Source organism: Artemia franciscana, unplaced genomic scaffold (assembly GCF_032884065.1).
Source record: "Artemia franciscana unplaced genomic scaffold, ASM3288406v1 PGA_scaffold_30, whole genome shotgun sequence".
NCBI lineage: Eukaryota > Metazoa > Arthropoda > Branchiopoda > Anostraca > Artemiidae > Artemia > Artemia franciscana.
In genome coordinates this window covers 2332042-2353903 of record NW_027062662.1, presented here as the reverse complement: position 1 = coordinate 2353903, position 21862 = coordinate 2332042, and the positions used below count along the sequence as shown (strand labels likewise).

The 21862-nt window shown below is 35.4% G+C and overlaps 1 protein-coding gene across 1 annotated transcript in view; it reads left to right on the top strand.

The window, feature by feature from the left end:
- Positions 1-5730: 5730 nt before the first annotated feature.
- LOC136041605 (selenoprotein M-like) overlaps positions 5731-21862 on the top strand; it is a 34768-nt gene continuing 18636 nt past the window's right edge. Inside the window, exon 1 of the mRNA XM_065726314.1 lies at positions 5731-5948. Coding sequence (XP_065582386.1) covers positions 5832-5948 — 117 coding nt within the window. The 5' untranslated portion in view covers positions 5731-5831. The remainder of the gene's footprint in view (positions 5949-21862) is intronic.

The following is a 21862-nucleotide window of genomic DNA, read 5'->3' as shown; positions in this document are numbered from 1 at the left end:
GACCTACGTTGCCCGGGCAACGTGAAGCGTTGTGGCAACCTTTGTACGGCTTCGCCGACTAAAGTGCTGCGAGAGCAACACTTTGGTTTTGTTTCTTCGCTATCGATCAGTAACCACGTGATCAAAGGCTATTCCTCAGCGTTGAAAAAAACAACAAGACATCGTGACGGATGAAAACTCGGAACAATATCTTATATAATCTAGTTGTTATTATAAAGCTATCCCTACCTTTTCAGGATCAAAATACCATAGATGACATTCTATTAATTATTACGAAACTATCTCATTGTTTTACATTCTCTTTTGTGCTTGTTTCTTCACTATCGGTTAAATGATGAATCTGTCAGCCTATCGAAGTTTTTAAAACGGTATGTTCAAACAACAACGCAATCAGTTATCACATGACCAAAGACTATTCCTCAGCGTTGAAAAACAAAACTACAAAATAATATCTAAAGAAGGGACTAAATTGACTTTGCAGCCAGTTGAACTTTATCCTTTTCAATCGTAGACATCGTGACGGATGAAAACTTGGAACAATATCTTACATAATCTAGTTGGTATTATAAAGCTATCCGTAACTTTTCAGGATTAAAATACCATATTTGACACTAATTATTACGAAACTACCTCATTGTTTTACGTTATCGTTTGTACCCGTCGCTTAAACACTTAATTCTGTCAGATTTAAAAAAGATTGAATACAATGTGCACCAATTTGCACAAATTTCTAGCCCAATGTGAACAAATTCTTACTTACGAGTCCCTCTCCCGTGATAGACATCAAGTTCACCGGAAACAAATAAATTGGTACACCAACTAGCAAAAGTTGCAAACCCCTCATCGCTGAAAATAATTGTAGCCCAACAGCCAATTATTACTTACAAGTCACTACATGTCTTACCACTGGAAAGAAATGGGTTTAACCATCAAATACACCGGAAACAAATAATAGGTACACCATCTATCAAAAGTGGCAAACCCCTCATTGCCGAAGATGATTATGAGCTAACAGCCGTTTCTCGCCCAAAGTTTACCGATTCTTACTTATAAGTCCCTCCCCCGTGATAGATATCAAGTTCATCGGAAACAAATGCATGGGTACACCAACTAGAATAGTTGCAAACCCCTCATCACTGAAGTTGACTGTAGCCTAGCAGCAGATTATTACTTACAAGTCCCCTACATGTCTTACCACAGGAACCAAGTTGGTTTTACCATCAAATACACTGGAAACAAATAATAGATACACCAACTAGTAAAAGTTGCTAACCCCTCATTGCCGAAGGCAGTTATTACCTAACAGCCGACTGTTGCTTACAAGTCCTCTATATGTCTCACAATTTTTACCGGCCTAGATTTTGTTTCAGTGTGTACCTTACTACTGAAGTTTTCAACCCCTTGAAACTTTCGAACGGGTATACCTCACGAAGGAATTTTTGTACCAAAAAATGGATGTCATGTACTCGATCAGCCCATCAAGAGCTAACGATTGCCGTCGAAAAAATAATATATCTGTCTTAGTTCAAAAGTTGATTATTTTTTTGCCGTAGGCCAACCTTCTAACGTCACCACTTAGAAAGGAGCAAAGGATTAGCTCCAATTTCTTTAGCAATAAGAGAACTTTTAAAGTTTATTAGGCACATCTGATACCATTTCTCTACCGCAATCCCAAGTCCGAAAAACCAAATGATAAACTCAGCTGAAATCACGAACAGAGATGGGTAGAAACAATAGATGGCAGCACTTTCGGACCCGTAGGAAAATGCCACATTTTTGATTCTGTAAATTTTTCTATTTATCACTCAAAGAAGATTTATTGGCTGTGGGGCCGGGTAACTGCCGCATATATTTAATACTTATAGATTTTAGTTCATCTTCAATATAAAAGTAGTGCCTGTCTGCTTTCCTGCTAGAACGGAGCTTTCCACTCGAAAGCAGAAACATGGTTTGATTAAACAAAAGCTTGGCTGCACAATTTCAGATACTCCTCTCTGATATAGGCTATATAACTCTACTTCACTTCGCACACCATAGGCTCTGGATCGTGGACAAGCAAAAACCATACTTTTTGACCCCAGACAAGAGTTCTGTGGAGCTTGCCAAAGTGTAATGTCATATTCATCAGTCCGACCTGAGGTCCACACTTTCCGTAAATACCGCATAGGTTAGACCCAAAAGAAACGGTACAAAACCAAATTGTTGCTCTCGCAACACAAAAAAGGATATATGCCTAAACTTAAAAAGAGGAAATTCCCCCAGGCTACTCAGCGTGCCCCTAGGTGGTGGTAGACCATATGAAAACAAAGAAATATAAAGAAAGTGGAGAAAGCATTGAAATATGAACTAAGGAGGTGTTAAGTGGAGGCCATGGATAAAGTGGCCGAAAATCTGGAAGATGCAGCTAGACTGCATAACAGTAAAATATTTTACTGGTATGTGGATAAATTGAGAGGGAGTAGTCAATCCAAACTTGTTCCAGTTAAAGATAGGGATGGGGCTACAGTTAGTGATAAGGAAAGAGTTAGAGAGATGGGCGGAAAATATCCAAAAATCTGCCCATCGCCATCTTCAGCCATCGATAAAGTTGCCGAGGATCTGGAAGATGCAGCTAGACACCATAATAGTAAAATATTGTACTGGCATGTTAATAAATTGAGAGGTAGTAGTCAGTCCGGACTTGTCCCAGTTAAAGATAGGAATGGGACTACAGTTAGTGATAAGGATGAGTTAAAGAGAAATGGGTGGAACATTTTGAGAATGTGCTAAATCGAAATACTGTTGCAGGAAAAGATATAGAGGAAAATGAAAAAGTTTGTGATACCTTGGATATGAAGCAAGATTTGTTTTGTGAGGAAGAATTAGTGACAGCACTAAAAGGACTAAAAAATAATAAGACTCCAGGTGATGATGGTGTGGTAAGTTAGTTTCTTAAATATCCTGGCTCCGAGGTTAGAAATAAGTTGCTGAAGATTATGAATATGATTTTTGAAAAGGGGAAGTACCTAAAAATATTAGAAAAACCTTAATTAAACCACTTTATGAGAAAGGTGATAAGAGTGACTTTGTTAATTATTGAGGCATTAGTCTGGTTTCGGTAAGTAGCGTATTACTTTGTCATATGATGCTTTTCAGACTGAGAGATGCTGCAGACAAAGTTTTAAAAGAAGAACAGTGCGCTTTTAAAAAAGGTAGAGGATATGTCGACCAAATTTTTACTTTTAGGTTAATAACTGTAAAGTGCCTTGGTTCTCAAACACTTATGGTCCTCAGTTTTATACATTATGAGCAAGTGTTCGATTATGCTGATAGAAGAGCTTTAGAAAAGGTTTTATCCTTGTATGGCATACCAGACAAATACTTTAAAGTGATTAGTGCTATGTACGAGAACAATACTGCTACGGTTAAAGTAGGAAATGAGGTAAGTAGCTGGTTTTGTTTTGATTAATCAGGAGTTAACCATGGATGTGTTCTATCTCACTTTATATGGATCATTTTGATGGACTTTACCCTAAGAGGCACAGGAAAGGCAATGGGAAACCACGGAATCAAATGGGGAGGAAAAACTCCTCTCGTCTTAGATTATACTGATGATTTAAGTATCTTAGACAAAAGTTTGAGCAAAATGAATGAACTCTTAAAGGTTTTGTGAATTCAGGGTGCTAGAATAGGATTGAAGATTAATGTTAAAAAGACAAAGTCACTAAGGCTAGTAATAAGTGAAGATGAAAAGGTGACGTTGGGTAACAAAAATATTGATCAGGTGGGCAGCTACACTAGCCTTGGCGGTATTATTAGTAAAGACGGTGGGAGCCGTGAAGATGTTAAAAGTAGAATAGCCAAGGCTCAGGATGTTTTCTCGCAGTTAGAAAAAGTTTGATAGGAAGATAAGTCTTCAAACCAAGATTAGAATATTGATAGGTACAGTGATGACAGTTGTCCAATATGGCTCTGAAGTATGGATACTCCAAAATGCTGATGAAGATTTACTAGATGTTTTCCAGGGATTTTGCCAACGGCTTGTGCTGGGTACCCGGCTGACTGATCGTATTTCAAACAGTAGGCTGTACATAAAGTGTCGATCAATCACGCTTTCAAGGGCTATAATGAAAAAAAGGTAGAGATTGCTAGGCCACGTTCTGCGAATGAAGGAAGACAGATTGCCGAAAATTGTCCTTTTCGGCCTACTGTCTGGGGCTCAATGGAAAGCAAGTTGTCCTCGTCTGGGGTGGAAACATGTTATAAAAAAAGGTTTAAAAGAAATGGGAACTTCTTGGGAGGGTGTATAAAGGGAGGCTTTCAATAAATTGGGATGGAAGAGGAGCGTACGTAGCTGTGTTGGCCTCAGGTGGGTTCGTGCTGCGGTTAGTAGTATTAATAATAGTATTAGTAATATTAGAAGTCCAAATTTAAAATAAGTCAAGTACACAGTTAAAAAAGTAAGATTTGATTTTCTTGAAGGATTGGGGACAAAGTTAAAGTGAAGAATCCACACAGTTGTAGAAATTGATAAATATATACTGTATAAATAAAACTTGTGCAATTTGAAATTTATTAATCGATAAGAACAAAAAGAAAGACACGGTAAATCTTTTAAAACCCCCTTTTTGCCCATTTTTTTTAATTGTGTTGCTCAAGGAATTTCGGGTGCATATAATAAGGCCTCAATTTCCACCAATATTTTCATTTCACAAGTTCAATTTTTTGATAAGGCTAATTGCTATTTTTAGGTAAGGATTATTAGCTAAATTTCCTAGCAATGGTAAATATTAATACTCTGTTAATTAGAAAACGTTCAGAAAGTGAATAGAAAGAAAACGATCAGAAAGTGAATAGAAAGAGAATCAGTGTTTTCAAAATATTAACTATTATTGGCCATGTGACTGCCTATATGATACCAACCGTGAAGTGGGTGGCAGATTTTTATCTCTTCCAAATATTTTGACAAATATTCTTGAAATTTGGTTGAGGTACCAATTGAGAGTCACACATGTGATAAAGAAGCGAATTGCTCTCTATCCTAGTATTTCGTTTAGATAATAGCACTAGAGCTTAAAGGCCAAAATATATAAGGATACATTATTCTTTTGTTAAGTCATCCCTATTCTATTGACTATTTTGAACAATTTATATAAACGTTGGCGCTTCCTCCAGTGGATACTATGATTGTGGCTAGAATTACAATAAAAAAATATAAAATATAGGCTTAGACTAAAATTTGTACAAAATCCAGTTTAAAAAAAAGTCTAACAAGGCAGTTTATCTGCTGTAATGAGTTTACGAAGCCTACTTAGATAAACCATTTAGTATTTCTGGTGCTCAATCCATGAAGATCATAACGGTATCGAGAGCAAAATTTTTGGATTTTTTACCTTTCAAATCCAAACTTTTGTTTTGACATTTTGGGCATGTCACACAGAATTAAGGCATCAAAAATCGTATTTAACTGTCCTCAAGCCGAGTTTTTGGGCAAACGGCCCTCAGTTTGGAATAAATGAGCTATACCCGAGTTTTAAACAACCATCCATGAATCTTGATTCAATCTAAAAACTAGCATGGATTAAAATAAAAGATATTCGACTGAATATCTACCTGCTGAGAAAATATGTTTTGTGCTATTAAAGACGATAGTAATATGAAGGAGCATTAGCGACATCACTATAGAGTATTAGAATCTTTTTTCATTATTTCAGATGGCAATAATAAACATTGGCATTTTATTTTATTCTTATCAATTTCAGAAGAAGTAAATTATCATTGGTCCAAATTCCAACAAAAAAACTGTCTATTCTCTTTAGACTCATTTCATGTTGTACTAAAGCACTTGTAATATGGGTCACTTGGGAGTAAAACTAATTTGTGCATTAACTTTTTCAATCGCTTTTGGAAGAACTCTAGCTGCCACTAATTCAATTGAAGACCAGGCCATTGTTAGAGCTAGGGTTGAGGTGAGCCTAGGCCTACTGTTAAACATTTGTGTATAATAGCTTAAGATACTTTGACTGTGACTATAAATGTCTTCAGAATTTTAGTGGCTGCTTATCCACTTGAAACAGCAGCAGATATATCACAGTTCATATAATTGACTTAGCAATAAAGTGAACATACAACTTGATGCCTTTTTATGCTCTTTACAAATATAATTTTTTCTATTGCAAATGCAAATTTAATCACTTTTTCTACCTAACCTAACATACCTAATCATCTTTAGATTAGCTGCAGCTTATGTAATATTTTGATGTTACATTTTGACAAAACAACATTTTACCTTTATTTTCAGTCATCAGTTTCTTGTTCTTTGGCTTTAGTTCTGAAAATACAATTCCTCTTATTTGAGCAGAATTTTAAGCCATATTAATGGTTTTTTTTTCAAAATTTAGGAAATGTATTTGCATATCTTTAAAACCTTATAAATTGGGATTGAGCAAAGTTGTGAAGCTGAAAACAATTTTGTTGTACTTTGTTTAAGCAGAACGTCTATTTTGCAAGATTTCAATTTTATAACACAGATTTTAAAAGGTTATCAAAGGTCAGGACCTCTAGAGAAAAGGAGTAGAGATATACACTTCAAAATACTTCCCTATGACATACTTTAGCCTGTAGACCCATTCATGAAAGTTTCATTTTCCTTATCTAACCCCTTTCCAAGATCGCCAAAAGTAGCTAAAGTAGAAATGTATCAAATTATTGACCCATAAATGATTTTTCATTCTGATTATTCTTTTTCATTGTTGTTTTGGCATTTTGCAGGTTTTTGTGTTTTCTTATTGATATTTTTGACAACAAAGTCTAAATTTGGTTTTTTGGGGCTTATGGTAGTGATTTATAAAACATAAACAGTCTATCTATCTTATGCCTTAGTATCTAATGCTCTGGTTACAGAATTATAAAGTATGTAGCCTATGCCTAGAATAAGACATTCTGTATTAAGCCAGTGTGTAATCTCAGACAGATAGGCTATGCTGATTAGAAAGTATGGTACTTGCATATTGTACTAAACACATATTAAGAAGTGAAGTAAGGGTAATCATAATGGAATATACCCAAATATGATGAAAGTATAATATTTTAAAAGCAAAATTATGGAAACTATGACAAAAAATTATGGCCCAGAATGCATGATATTAAATACCTAACATAACCTAACCAAAATACCAACTCTATACAGGGGCATAGTTGCAGCATTTTTATTGGGGGGGGGGGGCAAGAGGGGTATATATATATATATATATATATATATATATATATATATATATATATATATATATATAATTTGGAAAAAACTACTGACCACACATGGCCAAGAAGTCTCCATCTTGTTTATCAAATGCTAATGATCCTTCTGCAGGTTCACCTATGGAAACCTTGTTACAACTTTTACTTCCTCTAAAGGATCAAGTTTGAACAACTTTCAACCACACCACAAGCGGCCTGGAGGCTGCCCTGGTGAGTTGTCTGAAGTTCTCACTAAATCATTCAATTGGTAGTAGCAACAGGCGGTGTGTTCAAAGGGCAGGGATGTAATCAATGCAAGCTAAGGACTTGCACCTACTAGGGATTCCTGGTTCATGGGGATCCTTGCAGTCCCCAATCCCAACCACAGAAGAGGTTCAGTGGTTACCCAGTCCTCTCAGACAGGGAGGATGTGCTGATTCTTCCAGTGTAGTGCATGTGCAGCCCAGGACATCTAAGGGCATCACAGACCTGTTATTGCTCACTCTCATATGGCTAGATGCCACTTGTCCCTCTAAGAAGAGCAATACACCACTAGGATCCATCATCTATTTAGCAGGCTAGAGTCTTGTATCAACATCTATATATGTATATATAGTCCTACCAGCTAAGGCCCAAACAACGCCCAATCCAGTTTTGATCTCTTCTTATCCCTGCCATCTTGGTAGTATCTCCAAATCTGACCCTCCTAAACAATGCCACTGTCTATAAAATTTAACTATATGCTTACATTGTAGAGTTTCTACCAAACCAAAGCTAATTGTCTCTGCAATTGTCTAATTGCAGACAGATAAAACCAGTTTTCTCACATCTAAGAGAGCAAACTTCTCAAGTGTGTATGGTAGTATATGTAAGTACCAAAAGTATCATTCCTAAACATGAACAACAGGTCCCTAATCCTGGGTATTAGGGTTAGATAGTTGGGTCCAGATGATAGCTAAGATAATAAAGGTAGAGATCTATTATATTACTGAGCTATGAATTAGGTGAACACACCACTTGATGCCTCTTTTATGCTCTTTCTGAAAATAATAATCATTCTACTTGGAAATTTATTTTAAGCCCTTTAAGAACCCTTAAAAGATATTACATTTTCTATATTTTTGGCCATGAAAAGGGTTAAATATTGGTTTCAAATTTACTATTTGATTATAAATCAAATATACTATTTAATACCATCATAAATCAAATATACTATTTGATTTTTTATACACTGTCATCACGTGCTTTTCTGCATTAACTATTATAATATTAAGCAAATTTTTGTAATGAGAAAATGCACCCTTTAATTTTGCAAAACAGCAGTCAGAGAATATAGTCTTTAATCTTACAAAAACGGTGTAGAGTAAGTATGGCAAAAATGATTTTTTTTTTTAATTTTTTTATTCAATTGGACCATAAATAATCAATGCCTATAGAATATATCAATTTAAAACAACAGATTTAAAATAAAATGTTAGTTTTAAACCAGACCAATGTTTTAAGTCTTTTCTATACCTAAAAATTTGAGAAAAATGTATCATCTTTGAGGGTTTATGAAGGACTTAAATTGGAATTTCCAAGTAAAGCAATTATTATATTTGGAAAAAGCATAAAAAAGGCATTGAATTGTTTGTTCACCTAATGTGTAGCTCATTATGGAAAGCTTGCCAACTTTACTGTTAAGACTGAACTATTTAGTATTGGCTGCCAACAATCTTGGAAAACTTCTGGTTTTTCAGCTCTTGAATGTAGACAAAAATTATATATACAGCCTAGAATATTTAAATGTAATCATTCTCTTCCACAACACTTGGCTTAGTTTAAATCTGTCCATGATTGACTCTGTGTATGATTTGGATATGTTGTTCTAACTGTCAGATCCATTGTCCAAGATTAGATAGCATTTTTTACAATTAGGCTCGAGCTTTTAATATATTGTAGATTTAGCTCTCCTGTGGTCTATCAATATATTTGAAATTGTGAGTGATTATATGGCTAAAATATTCAAGGTAACCATGCACTTATTAAGAAGACTTTGTCCAATCCAAATATGATACAAACAACTTTCTAGGCTAATAGAGATTTTATGGTATTTTATAATGATTTAACCATTATAATGGTGTTAATCTTTTAGACTACTGGGTATCTTACCCTAGATGTTGGTTACCTTTAAAGGAAATACACTAAACAAATAACAGTAGAACAATTAGTTTCCTTATTTTATGTTATTTCCAAATATCATTACTACCTTTTTTACAATGCACCTTCCTACCATCCTCTGATGTTCCTAGGGTAAATTTTAACCTGCTCATTTAATTTAGCTTGAAAGAAATAACTACATCACTTGACGCCTTTTTATGCTCTTTCCAAATATAATAATTGCTTCATGGAAAAATTTGATTTTGAGTCCTTAATGAAGCCTCAAAAAGTAACTTATTACCTTGTATATAGGTTTCAAATATTATGTACAGTTGAAAAATAATAAGGTACAAAAATTAGCATTTGAATAAGCCCTAAAAGAACTCCCTATGATGTTTAAGTGCCCTGTTAGCAAAAAAAAAAAAAAAAAAAAAAAAAAAAAAAAAAAAATACCAGTGCTATCCAAGCAAAAATTTTCTTTTCCTTGTCGTTGAAGGTAGGGGTTGTAATGTTGTAATGTTCCTATTCAGGGTTTTCAACAATGGTTTAGCCTACTTTTTGTTTTACTGTGACACTTTCTTCAAGGGGTACCAAGCTCTTTAAAAAGTCCTGCAACTTTTTTTTCAAATTTACATTTTATTATTAAGACTAATGAAGATAATGATTACCATTCCTAAATCAGCTACAATTGGCAATTTTTCCTCACTAGATGGCTCTTTCAGAAACACATTTTTGTGGTGCTATATTGCTACAAGAGGTAAAAAATAAAAGTTACTTCAAAATTGACTATTGAATGAATTTGGAAACAGCATAGAAAAAGGAATCAATTGATATATTCACTTTCTTCTTGCTAGAATATCTGAAAAAGTTATTTTTGCGAATGCTGTCCTAATGATATAGTTCTATATTTATTGAATCTCATGATGCATCACTGGTGCTTTGTTCAAGTAGGTTTCTACAGTCTTTACCTGGTAAAATTAAATTTTCCTTGTGTAAATTGCAATGGAATATGGAGGAAATGTTAATAATTATTTAGTGGTTGGCCACTTCTGAAAGGAAACATGCCAACCTTTCAACATACATGGCACTAGGCTGTCATTAGTTCCCTTATTTTAAGATCTTTTCAGTATCCTGGTTTATCCTGATTGACATGTTATGGTTTAAATACTATGGTTTATCCTAATGATGATGTTTACAGTATCAGAGGCAGCACAGAAGTTGATGAAAGCTATATACACTTTTTGTTGTATTCCTCTGTCTTCTCAATGATCTATCTGACTGTATTTATCTGTTCTGTTGTCAATGTTCCTGGCAAGAATCTGGCTTGTTGAGGCAAGCACAAAGCTAGGAGTAAACCTTTGTATATTTCAGCAGCAGCAGCATTGCAAAAAGCTTTCCTGGAACAGACTGTAGGGTGATACCACAGTAGTTGATGGAGTCTGTCTTGGTGCTCTTGTACTTGAACACCAGCACAAGGATTCCTTTCTTCTAGTCTGAAATTGCTAATTCAGTCTACCAGATGATGTTGAAATTTCAACTTTAGCCAAGTATCATCATAAAGCCCCAGTTTCAAGTAGTACTGAATTGATGTCACAGGTGCCAGCTACTTTGTTGCTTTTGACTTTTTTTTAAGGCAGATTTAATCTTCTCTTGCAAAAATATAATGGTGTCAGGGACAGGGGTAGTCTCTGCAGCAGCAGCAACAACCCCTGAGTCAAAGCCATCTGCAAGATATGAATTTAGCATATTATCAAAGTGTTTCTCCCATAGAGCTAGACATTGTGACTGATCATATATTGTTTCTCTGTCTGCTGCTTTCAGGCTTGTAGACATGATGGTCTATTGTGGATCCATGCAGGATCTTGAATGTTGCACAATTGTCTTTCTTTTGGGTAGTTAACTAGAGCTCAGTGGCTTTGCCCATTATAAAGTGCTTCTTGTCCTTGTGCAGCATATAGCTGTGTTGTTTGTTGAACTGTATGTAGAGCATCATATCTTCTTGTAGTCTTGCAGGCCATCTCTGCTTATTTAATTCTAGTGTCTAGTTGCTTATCCAATCTTCCTTTTTTGCTGCTTTAAGCCTACAGCTTATGTGGCTGCTTTGAGAAAATTGTCCTCTAAAGCACTTAAGTGCTCCATACTGACTTGCTTTCTGAACAATGTAAGAGAGCCTCAAAGTGGTTAGAGACTCTGACCCTGTACCATTCACAAACTGAAGGATTGTGCAACAATTTATAGTTGTCTATCTTCTTGGAGGAACAGGAGTTACTCTTGTTAACCCTCAGTCAAAGTTTTATCCTTTCAGAAACAAGACAGTGGTCAGAATTTGAGTTAAAGCAAAACACTATGTTCAAGAAGGTGGTTAAAAGGGTATATCACCAAATATCTTAGGAATGGTTTTGACTATTAAGTTGAAACTCACTGGGCATATTTTGCGGGATGTTAAGCTAACCCAAAGGCAACATTTGCATGCTAATACTGCTAAAACAAGAACTACTACTACTCAAGCTAAGAGTATGAAGGTGAAAATTTAAAGAACTTTTTCAATGGATATTGAACTAAACCAAAACCCACTCTGTGCATGCAGGTAGTCAAAATGGCATATCAGCAATATCCTAGGAATTGTGTAGGGTATTTCAAGGCATATTAAGGGGGATTTTGAACTAACCAAAAGGCACTATGTGCATAATATGACTACTACACATACGATTATTAGTACAGCTGAATCTAGGGGTATTACAGGCAAACTTTCAGGGAATATTGAGAAGGATGTTGAACTAAATCAAAACGGCACTATGCTGATGCAGGTTATGAAAAGAGCATAATAGTTGTATCCCAGGAACAGCTTAGAGTACTAAGTTGAAACTTTTATTGCAGGTTGAGAAGGATGTTAAATCAACCAAAAGGTACTGTGTGCAAACTAGTAATACTTCTACTGCTACTACTAAAGCTAAGGGTATTAAGGAGAAATTTTCGAGAAATCTTCAGGAGGATGTTGATTTAAATTGAAACATGTGATGTGTATGTAAGCTGTCAAAAGGTTATATAAACCATATGACCAGAATAGTTTGGAGTATGAGGATGAAACTGTCAGGGCATGACAAGGCATATATTGAACTAATAGAAATATATTATGTGCATGCTACTACCAATTGTAGTAGTAGTACTACTCATGGTAGAAGTACAAGTGTTGCTACTGCTATTATTACTACAATTCCTAAGGCTAATAATTTTGGTGTAGAGCTCCCCAGGACGGTTGGGGGGTATGTTGGGCTAAATCAAAACGCCCTATGTGCATCCAGGTTATGAAAAGGGTGCATCAGAAGTGTTTTAGAAACAGATTAAAGTATTAAGTTGAAACAATCAGTGTGGGATTGAGTTGTACAATTTTATGTACCCACAACAATCAGATGTGGGATGAGAAGTGGATGTTTAGCTAGACTAAAAAGGCACAACGTGAATTCTGTTGCTGCTACTTGTATTAATACTAATACAGCTCCCAATGAAAGAACGAAAACAATCTTGCCATAAGAAGTTAAAAAAATTGTCCAAAAAACGTGGAGCCCATGGAGTAATTTGTTGTGATGCTCCGTCTTCTTTGTATAGTGTATTTATAATATTAGTAGCCATGCATATATATTGAGTCAGAGGTAATATGCTTAACATTGTCTGTGCAAGATTTCGACTCTTGTTGATAGAAGTGCTGAGAACTACGTTTTGACTTAGATGGGACCAGGATTGCACAAATCCTCCATTTAACTGGAGGTGCCAGGGACTTCTTGCTATCTGGTTCTAAGCTGGCTTAAACGCTTCGGCAAGAACTTAAGCAGATGTGTTGGTCCCCATCCTGCACTGGTTCCCGAACCATTGCTTTTCCTGAGGCTGAAATAATTTCATTGATTTAAAGAATATAAAAATTGCAATGTGGATTGTTATGACAATAAAAATAAATATTGTTTTGACATTTTGATTTATGAATTCAGACGCTTTGAACTGTACTTATTAGGAATTTCAGAAATCCTTATCCCAGAGGTAGGCAGCATGAAATTAGGTGATATAGAATCTATTTGCTCAGGCAGGAAGGATGGGGTTCATAGACAGGGATAAATATGAAATTAGGTAATATAGAATTGACTTGCTCATGCAGGAAGGATGGGGTTTTTAGACTGGGGTGAAAATGAATCAGCTCACGATGAATAAGGAAGTTGCTAAGTCTTGTTTAGGTTGGGAAGGTATAAATATTAGAATGTTAGTCGCTCATTTTATGACTAAAAAGTCCAGAGTATCAGTCATAATAGTACATTTCCCTATATAACCGACTGACAGAGATAATAGTGACTGAGATGAATTTTGCACACCCTGGCTGGTAGAAATGGGGATAGATGATATCCTAATGTGGTAGTGGAAAATAAACCAGTCATGGCTGTGGAGTGCTGCAATTTTGTAGGTATAAAAATCTAGTTATAACGAATATGGTTTTTGGTCATAGAATGGCTCATAAGTTAACATGGTATTTGCATGATGGTAAGACAGCTAACCTTATTGATTTGTTGTAAACTAAAGACTGGGAGGATCAATACAAAATACTAGGGTATATAGGAGTACTGTTATTGATGTTAAAAGTAAAGACCACCATCTAGTAGTATCTAGGGTTAATCTAAAGCTGAAATTTCGAAAGAGTAACTACATTCTTTGGAGCTTTGTCGTTGGTAGACTCCAAGATGAGAATTTGAGTGAAGCCTTCTAGGGACAGTTAAATACTAAAATTGAGAGTTTAAAATTGGACAATGTAGTGGACAAATCGAATAATTTTAGGGAATTAATTTGTGAAGTTGCTTATTGTGTCTTAAAGAAAAAAGTTAGGAATGCAGCTAAGAATAATAGTAAAAATGATTTATGTTCAGTAGAGAAGGGACTTGTGCAAGAAATATCTGAGTCTGAGCTGTAGATCATTTGAATGTAAGAGGAATGTAAAGAAATAAGGAGAAAGCTTGAGAATATGAACTAAGAAGGTGTGAAGTGGAGGTCATGGGTAAAATTGCCGGGGATTCGGAAGATGCAGCTAGATGCCATACTAATAAAGTATTGTACTGGCATTTTAATGAATCGAGAGGGAGTAGTCAATCTGATTTGTCCCATTTAAAGATAGGAGTGGGGCCACAATTCGTGATGAGGAAAGAGTTAAAAAGAGATGTGCTAAAACAGGATAGAGTTACAGGAAAAGATATAGAAGGTATGTGAAGGAAGAATTATTTGTGAGGAAGAATCAGCAACAGCGCTAAAAGAACTAAAAAATAAGAAGGCCCCAGATGCTGATAGTACGGTAAATGAGTTTCTTAAAAATGATGGTTATGAGATTAGAAATTAGTTACTGAAGATTATGAATATGGTTTTTGAAAAAGGGAAAGTGCCTAGCGATTTTAGGAAAACCCTAATTAAACCCTGTATAAGAAAAGCGATTAGTGCTATGTACGGTAGTAACACTGCTGTGGCTGAGGTAGGAAATGAGGTTAATTGCTGGTTTTGTATTAAATCAGGAGTTCAGCAAGGTTGTGTTCTGTACCCAGTTATATGGATCATTTTGGTGGACTTTGTCTTAAGGAGTACAGAAAAGGCATTGGGAGAAAAGGGAATCAAATGCAAAAGTAAAACTTACCTGGACTTCTATTATTCTGATGATTTAAGAGTCCTAGATGAAAGTGTGGCCAAAATAAATGAACTTTTTGAGGTTTTGCGAGTTCAGAGTGCTAGAATGGATTTGAAAATTAATGTTAAGAAGACTAAGTCGCTAAGGCTAGGCACAAGTGAAGATGAAAAGGTAATGTCGGGTAACGAAAAGATCGATCAAGCGGACAGCTTCACTTACCTTGGTGGTATCAAACAGTTCGTAGTAACAAACTATAAATAAGGAGCAATGCGGCTCAATAGTAGCGGAAACTTGAAAAAACAGATTCTTGATAATAACAGATCAAAAGAATCGAATTTTGATGTTATTTAAAATGTATACAATTTAGCAAGTTTAATGTTACCCATCAAAAGGGGCGAGCCTGAGGAAAGTTGCCGAATTTTCGAAAAAAGGGGAAAACAGCCTCAAAGCATTAAGTGATCTTACTGAAAATCACACCATAAGATTTAGAATATTAGATAACCCTACTGTAGAGGTTTAAAGCTTCTATATACAAAATGTGAAACTTTGCATTTTTTGCCTGAAAAAAGATCTCAGGTTTAAGCTTGTTTTTTTTTTCAGGGGCGATCGTATTGAACCAGGGATCCTAGAAGTTCGGGAGAGGGCTCCTTGGTAGAAAATCAAAAGTTCCAGTGTTATTTTTAAGTGACCAAAAACATTGAAGGGTGGCTAGCCCCCTCCCACGTCCCTTTTCCTCCGAAGTCACCTGGTCAAAATTTTGAAATGGCCATTTTGTTCAACATAGTCGAGACATTTAATATCTATGTCTTCGTGGATAGCTTGACCCTCCACAGGCCCCGAGGGAAGGGCTGCAAGCTATCATATTAGCCCATTCTTTACATATAGTATTGATTATTGGAATGTAAATAAATGTTTTTGAGGGGAGGGTCGTATGTTTCTGGTGGAAAGATTTTTCCATGGAGCAATTTTTCATGGGAGAAGGAAATTTTCCATGGAGAGGGAGCTGGATTTCGCAGCATTATTTAAAAAACAATCAGAAATTAAATAAAAAAAAGTTTTTTGAACCAAAAGTAAGGAGCAACATAAAACTTGAAATGAACACGATTTGTTACTTATATGAGGAGGTCCCCCTCTCCTCAGTACTTAGCTCTTTACGCTAAAGTTTTTTTTATAACTGTTAAAAAAGCTTGTCAAACACTAAGTGGTAACGAACTGTTGATAATTGTAGGTGAGGAACTGTATGTAAGGAGTGACCCGGCTCAATAGTAACCCAAACTCTAAAAAACGGAATTTTGATACCAATAGATGCATCAAAAGCATCGGGTTTTTATGCTGATTTTAAATATATAATTGTCATCAAATTTAGTCCTTCCCATAAAAAGTTAGGAGTCAGAGCTAATTTACCTAATTATTAAAAGAAGGGGGAACATACCCTAAAAGTCATAGAACCTTAATGAAAATCACATCGTGGTTCAGCGTATCAGAGAGCCTTACTGTAGAGGTTTCAAGCTCCTATCTGCACAAATGTGGAACTTTGTATTTTTTGCCAGAAGAAAGATCACAGATGCGTGTCTATTTGTATTTTTCCCCAGGGGTGCTTGAATCGACCCAGTGGTCCTAGAATTTCGCAAGAGGGCTCATTTGAACGGAAATTAAAAGTTTTAGTGCCCTTTTTAAGTGAAAAAAAAATTGGAGAGCAAATAGGCCCCGTCCCACGCTCATTTTTTTCCCAAAGTCACCAGATCAAAATTTTGAGATAGCCATTTCGTTCAGCGTATTAGAAATATCTAATAAATATCTTTTGAGGACCCCCACAGCCCCTGGGGAAAGGGCTGCAAATTATGAACTTTGCCCATTGTCTACATATAGTATTCGTTATTGATAAGTGTACAGACGTTTTCAGGGGGGATTTTTCTGGTGTGTGTGGGGGGCGGCTGGGGGGAGGGGATTGGACTACGTGGGAGGATCTTTCCATTGGGGAAGAGAATTTCCATTGGGGAAGAGAATTTCCATGAAGGGGGCGCTGGATTTCCTAGCATTATTTAAAAAATAATCAGAAGTTAAATAAAATAAAAAAGTTTTTCAACTTAAAGTAAGGAGTAACATCAAAAGTTAAAATGAACAGAAATTATTATGTATATGAGGGAGTTTGTCCCCTCGCTATACCTCTCTATTTATGCTAAATTATTTTTAGTAATTTCAAAGAGCTATTTATTCTAATTAAACGACCTTTGTGATTCAGGGGTCATTCTTAAAGAATTGGATGAAAATTCCAACTTTAGCTTGAAGAGCTAGGTATTGACGAAACCCTCTTATATTACGTACATGAGGAAGTTCACTTCCTCGTCAATACCTCGCTCTTTACGCTAAAATTTGAATTTTGTTAAATAATGGCCGATATAAGCAGCAATTCGTTTGTGTTTTTTTTCCTGCCAATCTTAGCATTTAATTTTACCTTAAGCAGCTTCATAACTATGATTTTTATGTGATAATAAACCAAAGATATTTTATGTCATCGGCTTGTGGTTGTTATTAAATAAAAACAAAACAAGTTTTTATCCAACTGGAAGTAAGGAATAACTTTAAAACTTAAAACGAACATAAATTATTACTTATATCTTTCAGAGGTGTTTTATTTCATTCATTTGAGAATTTCTGAACTTGTGACATTTTCATAAAAATAGTTTCGACCTCTTTGGCCGTTTTGTTACCATGGCTTACAAAATTAGTTCTGGAAATATCGCTAATTTAAGTTACGGGAAGAATCTTCTCCATGCAGCAATTTCTCCGGGGGGGATGGGAATTTTCCATGGGGGGTTCTGGATTCCCCAACATTATTTAAAAAATCCATGATCAATTTTAAATAAAAAAACAAGTTTTTTCAATTGAAAGTAAGAAGCAACATTAGAACTTAAACGAACACAAAATATCAAACAGTTCGTGGTAACGAACTGTCGTAAGGAACGAACCGGCTCAATAGTAATCGAAACTCTAAAAAACAGAACTTTGATACTTAAAGATACATAAAAAGGATCGGATTTTAGTGCTGATTTTAAATATATAAGTTTATCAAGTTTAATATTACCCATCAAAAGTTACACAAACAACAGAAATTATTACATTTATGAGGGGCTTCCTCCCCTTCTCAATACCTCGTTCTTTATGCTAAAATATTCTTAGTAATTTCTAAAGAGCTATTTATTATAATTAAACGGCCTTTGTGATTTAGTGGTCATTCATGAAGAATTGGAACACAATTCGAACTTTAGTGTAAAGAGCGAGGTATTGACGAGAGGGTGAACCCCCTCATATACGTAATCAAAATATACGAATATTGAAGTTCGTTACGTAAGGTAATTCGTAAGTTACGTATATTTATTACTAATAAAAAGTTCCTAATGATAAAAAATTACTAATAAAAAGTTTACGTATATGAGATTGGTTGTCTCTCCTCAATAGCTCGATATTACGCCAAAGTTTATTTTTTAACTTTTAAAAGAGGTCATTATTCTAATTAAACAGCCTTTGTGATTCAGGAGTCATTCTTAAACAACTGGAACAAAAATCAAACTTCGGTTACTATAAGGTTATTTTAGTTAAAAGAAAGTGAAATTGATATGCAAATTTCATTTTAATTATTCATCTACGGTGAGCCCAATTCAAAATCTGCATTAATTCAAAAACGTTCAGAAATAAAAAAAAAAAAACAAGTTTTTACAACTGAAAAAAGGAGCGACATTAAAACTTGGATCGAACAGAAATTATTCCGTATATGGAAGGGGCTATCCCCTCCTCAACGCCCGCTCTTTACGCTAAAGTTTTTTATTGTTTAAAAAGTAGAGATGTGAGAAAGAGTCTAACTTTAGCATAAAGAGTAGGGTGCTGAGGAGGGGACAGTTCCTTTCGTATACGGAATCATTTCTGTTCTTTTAAGTTTTAACGTTGCTCCTTACTTTTAGTAAAAAAGACTTGTTTTTTATTTAATTATTCTAATTAAACGGCCCATGTGTTTCAGGAGTAATTTTTAAATAATGGGAACAAAAACTCAAACTTTAGCTTAAAGAGTGAGCTATTGAGGAAGGGGCATTCCCCCTCATATACGTAATAATTTCTGTTCGTTTTAAGTTTTAATGTTTCTCCTTACTTTCCCCTTACTTTTCTTTAGTCTTACCGTGTCTCCTTACTTGATTAAATAAAAAAAAAACAAGTTTTTGAAATGAAAGTAAGGAGCGACATTAAAACTTAAAACGAACAGAAATTACTCTGTATATGAAAGGGGCTTTCCCCTCCGCAATCCCTCGCTCTTTACGCTAAAGTTTTTAATTGTTTTAAAAATTAGAATTGTGGCAAAGAGTCAAACTTTAGCGTAAAGAACGAGGGATTGCAGAGGGGAAAGCCCCTTTCATATACGGAGTAATTTCTGTTCGTTTTAAGTTTTAATGTCGCTCCCTACTTTCATTTCAAAAACTTGTTTTTTTATTTAATTTCTGAAAGTTTTTGAGTCAATGTATGTTTTATTTTGTCTCTCCGCGTATGAATAATTAATTGATAAACAATAAATTATTAATTGTTAGTAATAAATAAACGTAAATGACGAATTAACTTACGTAACGATCTTCAATATGTGCATATTTTTATTACGTAATAGCTGTTGGGGTGGAGCTTCGCGCCACCCCAACTCCTAGTTAGTGGGGGCGCTTCGCGCCCCTCCCCCAAGCCCCCCCGCGTGCGTAAGTCGTTACGCGCCATTGTAGTTGTGTCTCTGTGTCCCACCTGTGAATACAGATAGATATATATATATGTTTTTAACTACGTAAAACTTGGGAAGTGCTGCGGTTTACCGACTCTTGGACATGCAACATAAAATTGTCCATGGGAAAAACAATCCATATTCAGATCTATACCTCATTACTCTAATGATTGCCCTTGAGCTTTGTTGATGGTGATTGCTAATCGAACATTCCTTTTGTCCCCGTCGTCATTTATATATCCCCCTGTGCCCCCGGCATCCCCGTTGTAGTTGTGTCCCGGTCGTCATTTATATTCCCAGTATCCCGGTCGTCATTTGTGTCCCAGTCTGTAATTTCTCTTTGAGCGTTCCGGTCGTCATTTATATTCCCGGTGTCCCGGTCGTCATTTGTGTTCCGGTCTGTAATTTATCTTTGAGTGCCCCGGTCGTCATTTATATGTCCCGGTCGTTATTTGTGTCCCAGTGTCCCAGTCTGTAATTTCTCTTTGAGTGTCCCGGTCGTCATTTATATTCCCTGTGTCCCGGTTTTTAGTGTTTATTTTTCTCCTTTATTTTTCAGGTTTTTTCCTTTTTTAGTTTTTTTTCAGTTTTTAGTTTTTCTATTATTATTATTATTATTATTATTATTAGTTTTTTTCTTTTCTTTTTAGTTTTTTTTTTCTTTTTAGTTTTTTTCTTTTTTAGTTTTTTTAGTATTTTCTTTTTAGTTTTTTTTTGTAGTTTTTACCTTTTTTAGTTTTTTTCTTCTTTTGTATTAATGCTAAGGCCAAAGTTCGAACCTGGAACCTCTCGGACCTAGAACCTGGAACATGACGCTTTACCAACTCAGCTACTTAGGCTTGAATACATTCGTTTTTGAATTAGTATATGATGAAATAATTCAGACGTCATAGTCCTGTGGTGGCTCAGTGGATTTGACCTTAGCTTGGTAATACGGGACCCAGAGATCGAATCACGCAGGAATGCACTGCAGGGCCGACGCAGGGACCTTAGTAGTCAAGAAGCGTAGTTAATTCTTAAATAAATAAATTCAGACGTCATATGCGGACAGACAGACAGACACACAAACAAACAACTTATTTATATATAAATATAGATATGATTCGATTCGCCCCCTTCGTCAATACTTCCCTCTTTACACTAAAGCTTAAATTTTCTCCCAATTTCTTAAGAATGACCCCTGAATCACAAAAACCATAGAACAAATAGTTGAAATTACTAAAAATGCTTTAACGTAAAGAGCGGGGTATTAGAAGGAGGTGAGCCCATCATGTGCGTAATAATTTCTGTTCGCTTTAAGTTTTAATGCTTCTCCTTACTTTCAGTTGAAAAAACTTTTTCATATTTATTTTTTCATTGTTTTTTTTAATAGTACTAGAAAATCCTGTGCTCCCTTCATGAAAATTTCCTTCCCCCACGACAAATTCCTCCAAGGAAAGTTCCCCCAACATATCTCCCTCTTCTCAACCCCCCCCCTAACCTAAAAATCCCCCTGAAAACGTCTGTACACTTCCAAATAACCATTACTATATGTAAGCACTGGTCAAAGTTTGTAACTTGTAGCTCCTCCCACTGGGACTGTGGGGGAGTAACTTGCCCCCAAAGACATATTTATAAGATTTTTCGATTACGGTGAATAAAATGGCTATCTCAGAATTTTAATCCGGTGACTTTTGGGAAAAAATGAGCGTGGGAAGGGGCCTAGATGCCCTCCAATTTTTTTAGTCACTTAAAAAGGGCACTAGAACTTTTAATTTCTGTTAGAATGAGCCCTCTTGCAAGATTCTAGAACCACTGGGTCGACACGATGACCCATGGAAAAAAAAAAACAAACAAATAAACACGCATCCGTGATCTGTCTACTGGCAAAAAATGCGAAATTCCACATTTTTGTAGATAGGAGCTTAAAACTTCTACAATAAGGCTCTCTGATACGCTGAATCTGATGGTGTGATTTTCGTTAAGATTGTATGACTTTTAGAGGATGTTTCCCCCTATTTTCTAAAACGATGCAAATTTTTTCAGGTTCGTAGCTTTTGATGGGTATAACTGATCTTGATGAAACTTATATATTTAAAATCAGCATTAAAATGCGATTCTTTTGATGTAAC